This window comes from Synchiropus splendidus, chromosome 12 (genome assembly GCF_027744825.2).
Source record: "Synchiropus splendidus isolate RoL2022-P1 chromosome 12, RoL_Sspl_1.0, whole genome shotgun sequence".
Classification (NCBI taxonomy): domain Eukaryota; kingdom Metazoa; phylum Chordata; class Actinopteri; order Syngnathiformes; family Callionymidae; genus Synchiropus; species Synchiropus splendidus.
The window spans coordinates 17,207,717-17,219,153 of NC_071345.1; the positions used below are offsets into that span (position 1 = coordinate 17,207,717).

At 43.2% G+C, this 11,437-nt stretch overlaps 1 protein-coding gene across 2 annotated transcripts; it reads right to left on the bottom strand.

Moving 5' to 3' along the window:
* Nucleotides 1-548: 548 nt before the first annotated feature.
* tent5aa (terminal nucleotidyltransferase 5Aa) lies at nucleotides 549-4,421 on the bottom strand. 2 transcript variants are annotated; one of them, XM_053880902.1, is made up of 3 exons: nucleotides 3,978-4,421; nucleotides 3,443-3,885; nucleotides 549-3,279 (listed from the first exon to the last, which is right to left on the bottom strand). In XM_053880902.1, exons 2-3 carry the CDS (start codon nucleotides 3,866-3,868, stop codon nucleotides 2,500-2,502), a joined length of 1,206 nt encoding a protein of 401 aa, XP_053736877.1. In that variant the 5' UTR covers nucleotides 3,869-3,885; nucleotides 3,978-4,421; the 3' UTR covers nucleotides 549-2,499. The 2 variants fall into 2 exon arrangements, with proteins under 2 accessions (XP_053736877.1, XP_053736875.1); XM_053880900.1 differs by having other exon boundaries at nucleotides 3,443-4,421.
* Nucleotides 4,422-11,437: the final 7,016 nt, after the last annotated feature.

Consider the following 11,437-nt stretch of genomic DNA (forward strand, 5'->3'; position numbering starts at 1 on the left):
CAATGTGAACTTCAGTATTTACGAACAATATATCATTTAAATTTTACTCATATATAAAGATAATGAATGGAAAAATAGTCATTTTCTTTCTGGTCCCTAACAATGTTGATGCATATTTTTGAAAAACAAAATATCTAAACAGGCATTTAGAAATGGCAAATGTCGAAGTAATAAAGGTGTTTTTTTCCTTTTAATAAGTTAGTTTTTATTTAACTTGGTTTGTATTGATCTATGAATATTTTTAATTTCTTTTGTTTAATTTTGTGAAACACTTCTTGGTGCTAATTGTGTATATTTAATGGGAAAATACTAACATAATTTCAAGTATCACATCCACAACTGATGACTTTACAATTGCAATTCCCACCATGAGAATGCAACGGAAATATGGCTTTATGGTGTGTCTCTTCTGTTGCAGCTGAGATGTCTCTCATGTCAGAGCGAGGACCACCGACTTTTAAAGCTTTTAAAATGAAGTGAAACACAGTCTAGTCATTTTGAAGTTGTTATAAGGATATTGTTCAGTCTTCCAGATGATTTCAGTTTCCAATTTGGCTGTTTGATGTTAATGTTTTGTCGTAAATGTTTAATAGCTCTCAGTCCGGAAGACTTAGTCGTGTCTGCATCAACAAGAGCGAACACTGATAGAACGTTCTCTGATGATGATTCAGTTGAACAGAGAATACAAGACACGGAACTCTGACTTTTCCGATCTTTTATTGTTGAAAACATCTTGAACCTTTTGACCCATTGGACACATAGTAGAACAGCAAAAAATAAAAAGCTATTGAGAACATTTCATTGGACGCCTGATCACAGACTCATCGTAACACTTGCAGTGTCTGATATATTTATAAAAAATATCCATCATAAAAATATACATACAAGACAAGGAACTTTTTTTTCGGAATTTTTCTACACGATTTAAAAAAAAAAATGCTTGTGACACAAAAGACTGACGCAAGTAACCCACAATCTCTAGGCACGATCACTAACCGACAGGCGGACTGGAGTTAACTAGCTGGTCACTGAGTATAAATAAAATCGCTGGCACAATCCGAAGGATATCGTCAAAAAAGACGCAAGCAAATCAGAGCTGTTTGCAGATGGGAAGAGAATCAGTGGAGGGTTTTCTCTTTTCGCCGCAGCGTCGAACCTCTGCTGGTCTTTGGGGTCAAATGTGTGATGAGGCCGCTGATGAAGCTGAAGCGAAAGCGTGTATTCATGTATGTACAGTTCATGATCAGTAATAGAAAATGAAGTCAAACAGTAAGCCTTTAATAACAACAGATGAAGCTGCAGTACTTTCCCATTGATTTGTCATCTGACCTTCACACCGGCAGTCAAGCATCAAGAGATACAACCCCATCACCAGCTGCACCCATCTCTCCAGATTCACGCTTCACATCCTCTCCTCTTCCTGTCTGCCGTCCACATCCACTCTCTTGCTCACGCTGACACATGGCCTCTTTAAAGCCCAGCGCCATCAGCAGGCCTACCAAGATGTTTGGCACGACGGTTTCTGAAAAGTGTCTGCGAACCCGACAAAGTTCAAGCTCTTCAGCAGCAGCTGAGGAATTCCCTGCCCCAGTGCTAGAGCAAACACTCTCATCATCTGAGGTGTCTCGTCAAATTTCCTTCAAGAAGGAAGCACGCACACTAGTCCTCTTTCCTCTGCCGTACTTTTTTTTTTTTTTTTTTTTTTTTTGTAAACAGTTTTTTCCTCCATTGAGAAGAAGAAGAAGCACCACGGTACAAAATGAATAATAAATTGCTGATGACAATTTTGAGGAAACAGTACTCGTTTCGGATCCCTTGACTGCTACTTTCCCAAGACATATTCAAAACAGTAGCTTCCACCTTTTTAATAATTAAAGTACACAAACACTGACTGTGCATGGTTCCACTGATACATTCACAAGCCTCTGGGGTGCTGTTGTGCCCGACTATAAACACGAGTGGGGAGAATTCACACAATGATTTGGCCTCCTCCTTTGTTTTCCTTTGTCGCCCGCTGAGAGGCGGTAGGCACTTGAAGACACAGTTTCACAAAATATGTTTCCCCCATAAAAACTGGGTTTCATGTTTGAGACAATCCAAAAAAAAATTCTTTGGTCTGTAAACAACCGTAGAGCAGTGTGTCTGAGCGTGTGTGTGTGTGTGTGGGCTGAAGTCGCTGTGAGGGTGCCGGCTATTCAGTTCTGGATAGAGCAGCTCAATTCTTCAATCCGTCACACACACCTGCGCACACCTGAGCATCACCAGGTCGAATTCAGATCGTAAATGTGACACATTCACATTAAAGTATGCACTCAAAGTGACCCTATCATTCATACACAACGTATGAACCATAACACAAGCTTTGATGCAAAACATTAAATAGAAGACTCTGCTTTTTTTTTTTTTTTCCCTGCTGGCTGTCAAATACCAGGCAGGTTTGAGGGCGCTCGGACCTGTTTAAACAGATGAAACTCCCGCTCTTCTATCCTCAGGCCTTGCTCAGTTACAGGGCAGCCAGGTGGAGAACGCCGGCTGCTGACAGGCGAACATCGGCTGGACCTGCGCGATGTAGTAGTTGCTGAAGTTGCCGTCTGCCACGTAAGGGGCCGGCTGGTAGTAGCACGTGACGTTGGCCACATTGGGGATGACGTTCTGCTCGGCCAGGACGCGCACCGCCAACATGGCGATGAGCCCCAAAGTCTGCCGCCTCTCGTGCCCCATCAGACACACCGTGCTCTCGTTCACCACCCCGTGCAAGGTCATCAGATAGTCATACTTGCGGTCCTCCAGGCCCACAAAGTGGTTTTGGAGGTAGGACTCCAGCTTGCGCTGCTGCTCGCCGATGTCGGGAAAGTCGATGAAAAAGCGCGAGCACATGTACCGCTGCAGGGACTTCATCTCGGACTCGGAGGCCGCCCGGAAGCCCCTCACCAGCAGGTGACAGTACTTCAACAAGCCGCCGCCGCGGATCTCTTCCGGGTTTCTGGTGCAAATGACCTTGTGGCGCAGGTGGTCCAGGGCCTGGCCGAAGTCCCCGTACACGCTCTCGCCCACGATGGTGGGGTGGAAGGTCTCCGTCATGGGGTTTTCAGAGCACTCGTAGAAGAGCAGCAAGGAGTCCAGCTTGATCTGGAAGGAGTCCACGCTGAACTCAAACTGGCGGCGGAGAGAGTCCACGAACTTGAGCTCCACGTTCTTGCCTCGGTTGTTGGAGAGGGAGATGAGGCTCCAGCGGTCCGAGTCCGTACACACCTTCACCATCTTCTGCACGTACGCCTCCTGCTCCAGACAAATCGGGAGAGAATCAGAGGACAAATAAAGAGAAACAGAAAACACACAAGCAGCTTCAGAGCTTCAGATCCATTCCAAATCGGTTTATCTCAATCCTCTTAGGCACTGAAGGCATCATTTTACTATCGGTTAGCGGCTTAATATTCCTTACCTTTAAGGTCAGTGGTGTAATTTTCTCCTTATTCACACAGTCGGGTAAAAAGTCCAGCAGGCAGTCCAACACTATGTCCTTCACCGTCTGAAAAGCGCTCTCCCCTTTTAAGTCTGCGCAGAAGATCAAGTCCAAGTCCTTGTAGCCCAGTCCGCTGTCTTCGTGCAGGATGTGGCTGGCTGCGGAACCGTTCAGTCGGACGTCCCGGACGCGGATCTGTTTCTCCTCCATCCGAGTGCGCACCACCTTGACGATCTGCCGAGGCTGCATCTCCAGGGTGGGGAAGTTTCCACGGCCGTGGATGGGGATGGTCTCGGTCAGAATGGCGTCCAGGCGCTGCACTTGCTCCCAGTGCAGGACGCTGACGTTTCCGCCCTCCGCCTCCGAAACACGGCTGTTGCTGGAGCCGCTGTCGTCCTCAGACATGGTCGCTCTTATTAGTCCTTTGGAAAGTCGGGAAAAAAAAGTGTGCTTTGAACCGACAGAAAAAGGAAGGGGTGGTCAGAAGAGTGCGGATGAGCGCATGGAGTCTCACTCTTGCTCGCAGTTCCCGCAGACGAGACGCTTCAGCGGAGATGTGGAAGTTCGTGTTGCTCTCTTGTCACTCTGTCAGGGAGTCCGAGCATCGCAGTGTTTGAAGGATCCAGGAGGGGGTTTGCTTTTCCGGCCGTGACTCCGTCGCCCAAAGGCACCGCCTATGATTTTAGAAATTTGCATGAATGAGCAGCTCCACAACTTTGGCACGACGCTCCTCCCGGAGGAAGCAAACCCCGGCAGGAATCTTCTGGACTATCGACGCGCACCGTTCTTTACATAGCTCTCACTCTCTGCTGCTGCCAAGAATCAACCTGTTTGAAAACGCTGGATGATTGTTTTTTTTTCTTTCGCCCTCCAGTCGCTTCAGTTGGACACAATTCCCCCCCTAGTGCAGGAGAAGTTAACTCATCCCTACCCACGGGAGACGGCCGCCAGAGCTCTTGCGCAAGTCTGGACAGCCGTCTGAGGCTGACAGCTGTGCTCACCCCGCCCACCTGGGACACTCCGAGGATCAATACTAATGCTCCTTCAGCATCTCTCTCGCTCTCTCTCTCTCTCTCCCATGAAGCGCTTTGTATCTGACCTGTTGAAACAAATTGTTTGGAATTCAAGCCATACAAAAATGATATTATATTTTCAAACGAACAGCGATTTAGCTTGATTCTAAAATGATTTTTTTTTAAAAAAGCGATGAAGCTGAGGCTCTCCGGTGTTGCTATATTGCCACCTGTAGGTCATTTGTGGTCTTGAAAAACACAAACGTACAAATTTACCTACACAAACACAAGGATAATATCGCATATAAACGCGCACCACACACATGGGTCATCTTTAGTAAGGGACAGGAGACGATTTAAAGACCCGTTTTGACTGTTTTTAAATGTTTTGTTCAGCAAAAAGTAATTATTGAAGACATATGTAATGTTTTCTAGCACAGTTATTGTTATTTTAAATAAGAAAAAGCACCGTAAGCACCGCTGGCGGTTTTCTTAACAAGAATACAGCAGTTTGTATTTGTAGCTTTTGGGGGTGGGGTGCTCCGGAGCCCTTTTAAAGTCACATTTTGAAGTGAAAACAGGTCTGTTTGACTAGACAGACACTCTTATTTGCCCGTACTGCATTGTTATATTGCAAAATTACTAGAAGTCAGTATCATTTCACCAGCTCTTTGACGACAAGTGAAGGTTACTATTAAGTCCACAGGGGTCACAGGTCAGATGCGAGGTCGGTTTGAGCGGCGGTGGCAGGATCCATTAGGCAGGGTAAAGCTCTGCGTCACTACAGCCACCTAGATCTGTAAACCCTGGTTATCTCATTTGCTGGACTGCTGGTCTTAACACCACTGACCCACACTGATGCGTGACCTCTGCGCGTGTCACGTCCGCCACCACACAACCCATCAATGACAGTCGCAGGGCTGAGTCAAGTCCAGTCTCACATTTCACTATTAATTCCACAAAACTTCAGCAGTGAAATTAACATCATTTGTGGGGATGTTTTGGCTCCGTAAAATACTAAAATACACTGCTTCATTTCAGTATTTTTCCAAGTCATTCTATCATAAATGTGTCCGTCCAGTGTGATTGCTAGTATTACAGCTCTTCATAAAATAGCCAAAACATTTATACAACTGAAGGTTTGTTTTCATCTGTGTCCTTGGCATGTGTCAGGCAGGTTGATCACAGGTCTCTGAAATTCCACATCTGGAAATGTAAATGGAACCGCGAGAGCTGCGCCGCCAACGACTTCTCCATCTGCGGCGCGACCGCGACTATAGATCGCGCCGCAGAATTCATCACAGATTTTACCTTGTGCACCAAATCTAACAGAAAAATCCAACCGTGAAACTTGTGATTCATCGCTTTGATGTAATTAAAGAAAGCAGTTCCTATTCTGTTTTGCCTCTTCTCTCATCACAGGCTTTTATTTCAGCCAAAATCAATCAGCTGATCCAGATAAGATGGAGCATAAGAAAGTCCAGAGTTTTCCCCCTGGAGAGGATGAAACTATTATCTTGCCTTCCCCCTTTGACAAAAAAGTGAAATCACCTCATGAGAACGTTCGTGACCATTAAAAAGACAAGAGGAAAAATGACTGTTTTGCAGCATGACCACATGAATTGGAGTAATCCGCCGTGAAGTGACGCACCAAGCAGATACGGATTGGGCAGCTGCCGGCATGACTGTAAAATCATAAAAAAAATGTTTTTCACTCTGGAGGTGCAGCTGGAATAAAAGTGCTGCATCGATTGTCGCACTCATCATGTGGCATGTGTCGATGAACTGTTCCATGATCGGGGATGGTCACAATTGTGCCTATTTTTTTATCATAGCTTCAAAAAAAAAAACAGTCTAAAAAAAAGTACAGTCTTGTTAGAAAGCATAACTTATTTATATTGAAAGACTGTGAGCCAAGTAGAGAGGCAGAAACCTTGAGTTTGATGTAATTCTATTGTAACGGAAATGCTGAGTTTTTTTAGACAAACAAATTTAAAATTCAGACAAGTAAATATTTTTTCCAATATTTAAAGGGTTATTGTGATGGCATCCTGATAAACTGTGAACAGCTTAGCATCGCTGGTAAGCACTTCGCCAATGGCTCCTGTCTACTCCCTCAATAACTCAGATTTAATCTATTCATGGTTCGTTCCAGTCTGTTCCAGACTACTTTAGTATCTCGGTCACTAGTGCAAGCTCAGGCTACTATCTTCCTCGCTTGGCTCGCGCAAAAGTGCCAGCGTGTTACTGAATACTGCTGCCGCTTGATGTCCACTAAACTATTAATGATGAATGATATTTCAAATGCTCACTAAAGGATGTGATAACATAAATATAGAGCAATAAGAAAAACAGTGGTTTTTACGGTGTATATTACTATACTATATATTATATATATATATTACTATATTAAAGTAATTACCATCAGTTTGTGAAATATTGCCAAGTCTGAAACATAAGAATAAGGGCTGTGGCTTATACATGCTCATTTTAATAAATGAATTACAGAAAATAATTACTAGTTTATGCAAATAACACGCAACAATCAGGTAAGTAGGAAACATTTTTCATTATAGAGTGAAGTCATAACCAAAACATCCATGATGAAGAGGTTAAATGACCTCGCACTGATGGGTTGAAAACTTATGTGAACAGATTCAACTTCATTCTGGTGTCAAATTTATAAAATACAAATATTCATAATGAATTCCATTTGTACTGTTTTTATCAATTTATTTATTTTATCAAGTGAAACCTCTGATTAAAATAGATAATTGGGAAGCAACTGGAGTTCCACTTCCTCATGTCATTTTTGACCCGTGTCTCACTTCAAATGAGCTCATCCTGAACGTCCCATTTGGCTGACCTTCATTTCACCTTCAGTCATTGGCCTGACACTTAAACTAGTGTTCTTTTTGGCAGTTCTCTAGGTTCCTAAAAGTCTTAATACTGTAGAGTGTCAGCAAGAGCATGTGGGTTCACCATTGTTTGTGTAATTTTATTTCAACCACAGTGTCATACCGGACCTTAAAATCCTCTTTTTATCTCCAGTGCCAACTTAGAGATTCTAAAATGTTCCCAAGCCACAGCGGAAACATGGTGGTGGATATGAAGTGAGAAGAGCCATCATTGAAAGAAAGTTATTGCACCTAATGAAAAAAAAATGAAAATTAGAATTGTAAAGAGTTTTTCTTGCCTGACATAAAAATAAAAACAAACTTTATAAAACCAAAACTAATTTAAACTGCATCTGTTTTACTAACCGAATCAAAACACACTATAGCAAAATTTTTGTCTTTTCATAAAGAAGCATTTTCAGATGATTTAAAATCATATTGATTTTGACTCGGCTGGTTTTACGACAGCTGTCAGTCAGGTGCGGCATGTCATGTCCATGGCGTCACTTACGTTAACAGCCTGACCACCTGACTAGCGCAATGATAGTAGTTCGGCAAAAGCGGCATATTTCCAACCGTCTATCTTTTGTTGAGTTTTTATTACTATTTTTCTGACCTATTTTAATCTTCAATCTTCTTCCATTACCTCATGTTGAATGAGAAAAAAAACAAATACATAAAACTGACATTAAAAGTAACAAAAACTAAACTGAAATGAGGCATATTTCAAAAAACTCAGACTCATTTAAACTAGCCAACCCACTATAAAAACTAATTCAAACAAACTGAATTTGAAAAAATAAAAACTGAAAAGTAAATTAAAAACGATGAAACATCCAAAACTACAATAACCTTGCACTGGAGAATCAGAGACCATTGTCATGACTGGTTCTGGCTTCAGACACTTGGGATTTCCTCACTGACAGGCGCAGCCCAGCCATCATGTCCTTATTGTATGGCTTTGAGGCTCATGAACAGAACTTGTGGCATTTGAAATGACACTGTATGAAGGCTCCTGACACAGGGGACCATGCTCGGATGAGGAGGAGAACTGGGTGTCCGACTGCATCATCAACACATAGTCACATAAACTCAACACCCACGGGGGGAGAGAGCATGAGTGATGACATTACTAGAGAAAACAAAGCTTGCTCTCTCTCTCTCTCTCTCTCTCTCTCTCTCTCTCTCCCCCTTCTTCTCTTCCCTTCACGGATAACTGGATTTCCAGCAGTGGCACACTGGCTAGTCCCGGCTGTCAGGGAGATATTCCCAATCCCGACAGCAGACTTCAGCTTTGGTTGGGGATCAGAAGCGCTGGAGGCTGAAATGGGATTTCCAGCTCTTTTGAGTCTGACCCCTGGCTGACGACAAACCTGGAGAATCACTCGGCCCTCCAGGAAATGTTGAAGTGGGGTCACGTCGGGTCGGTTTACAGAGGATTCCTTTGTCACTCGCCTTTGATCCTGTCGTGTTTCTTTGGATGCATCAATCATGCATGTTGCTGAGGGATACACTGAGGCTCCTGTCTCAGCGCCTCTGCCTCCGTTTTGAACATGAGTTGATCCAAATCATCCTCAAATACATCCACACCTTCAATGACAGAGATTTTAGGGGGTTTCACTCAGCTACTGGGAACCTTTTTTCAATCGCATGACACCCATAACTGCCTCGCCTCATTCAAAAATACCTTACCTCAATCTGTTTTAGGGAGCATTAGGGCCACGGATTTAAAAAAATGAATAAGTCGTAATATTACAAGATTATTCTTGCAATATTATGTGATTCATACGGTAAAAGAGTCCGACGCCGCGCTGCCTCCATCAAAATAAACAACGTAGAGCTAAGCTGTACTTCGGTATAGGTTTTATAAATAAGGAAATCCATCAACAATCAACAACAAATAATAATTAGTTTACGGACGTTGATGTATCGCTTTAGCCTTTATAGGCAGACGAGGCGTATTTACTAGTGATGTGTGGATCGGTCCTGAAATATTGATACCTCCGATACTAGATCTGGATTCTATAAAATCCATTCTCAGACCAAAATATCGATACTTAAGTCATTTGAGGTGAAAAGTAACTAAAATGTATTTTTTCACTACCAAATATTGTATTATTATTTTAAATCAAACTTAAATTGTTAAATTCATAAATATATATAACGTGAATTAATAATTGATGTCAATTTAACAGTGCAATTATTGTGGAATTATTTGTTTAAATATTTTACGAGCAATTTCAGTTTGCAGTTGCCAGTATAATAATTGTTTGTAGATAGAACCTAATAAGATTAAGTAGTCAGTGCTGAGTAGTCCCATAATTTTTTTTCAGTGAGATACCTGGGAATTAAATAATTCATAAATAATGTTCACAAATAATTAAAGAATCTTTTATTGTATTTTTTTTCAGAGTAAATAAATAAACAACAAACAATTTACTCATCCTCGTATTCTTGAGGAAGCTATGATTAGGTGGAGTCACATACATATCGGTATCACTAGCCTGAATATTATTCAGTATCGGATCGGAAAGGAAATCAGTGGAGTCGAACATCACTAGTGTTGAGTGAGCATGCGGGGAAACTCTGTTTACCCGGTTCCCCCTGGTCCATACAGCGCATGCTCATTCAACACTGTAGCATTCTGGGTAATGAAGTTCTATCTGAACCAACTTCACAACATCCCAAAGACTTGTAAACGACTGGGTCTGTACCTCAGAATGAACCACACAGACTTGGAAGACACGTCTGGTGCGGTAGTGGTCGGCTGCAAGTCTCTTGGTGGTGACATCAACGTGCTGTTCAAAGGGGTTTTGACACTTCTCAGGAAACAATACGGATAGTCCTCAGGGTTTTGGATCCAGCAGGAGTGGAAGTCTGGCGCGCAAGGCCACTCCGTTATGCGATGAATGTCGTCGTAGTAGTAGTACGTGGTTAATGTCGTAATATTGCGAGATTAATCTTATGACTTTAATCACGTAATGTTATTTTTATTTTTGTGTGTCTGTGTGTTCATGTCATTCTGAAAACAAAGGTATCTATCTTTCAGGTAACCATCATTTCAGATGGCATCATGACGGTGCTGGCATTCGAACTCAGATCAGATTGGTCCCGCAGACACGTGCTTGTCAGGCTGCTTCGCGCCCCTTGCTCTCTGACGGAGGCGCTTCGCCCCAAAGCTTTAAGGATCTTCGGAAATCTGCCAGCTGAGCGTAGGCCACGGTGGGGTCAGGTAATCCCGCGCTAACAGGCTCCATGTCCGCTCAAGAGGATTGGGAAAGGTGGTTGGCTCTTGACTGCAGCTCGCCACAGCAGCTAAGCAGCCGGGAGACTCAGGCAAAGGTCGGCGGTAAACAAGCCAATGGAGAGCATGAATAACTTCGGAGGTAAGCTCGCACTAAACCTCCTCAAAGGGCTGTGAACTTGTCCCCAGAAAGGAAAGTGCTTATTGAACGTACATTTCTGGATGTGGATCCAACTTATTTTCGTCAGTGTCCGTGCTGATACTGTGCTAACACAGCTCTGACCGGGCCAGTTACATCCTGCAGGATCACCATCGGTCTTTATCAAGATGATTTTATGGCACCTTGGTGGCCATGAAGCTCCATGTTTCAAAAAGACAGCAGTATGTCTGGAACCAAGCCGTGCGATCCTCCACATCTGCCTGGCCCAGAAGGCTGGATGGCTCATCCACAAACACTTCCTCTCAGAAGGGATGAGACTCAGCTTCTCAAAATGAGAAGGTGTTCAACTCTTGCCAAGAAAGATTTAACACAAGGTGAAGCTCGGTGTAACGTTCCTGTCATGGTCTTAAATAGACCCTAATGCAGGATTAATATTTCTCCAACGGACCATGTCTTCAACTTCCACCGAGGCTGCTCTCCTCTCAATGACCCTTGATACAAACTCTCTATCTGCACATGAACAGTGTCACCGAGGTTAATCGCAGGATGAGCCATGCTAATAGCTACATGCTACGCAGCGCAAATGAGTCATTAGGAAGCGTGTTGAACGCCACAATTATTCAGCGGCTCTTAAGAGCGGCAATCTTTCAATTATGCGCT

What these genes read in the sequence shown, in the direction of transcription:
- tent5aa (XM_053880902.1), bottom strand. Translation starts at nt 3,868, where the DNA reads ATGTCTGAGGACGACAGCGGCTCCAGCAACAGCCGTGTTTCGGAGGCG. An exon ending in TTACACCACTGACCTTAAAG is followed by an intron (nt 3,280 to 3,442) that starts GTAAGGAATATT and finishes TGTCTGGAGCAG; the next exon opens with GAGGCGTACGTGCAGAAGAT.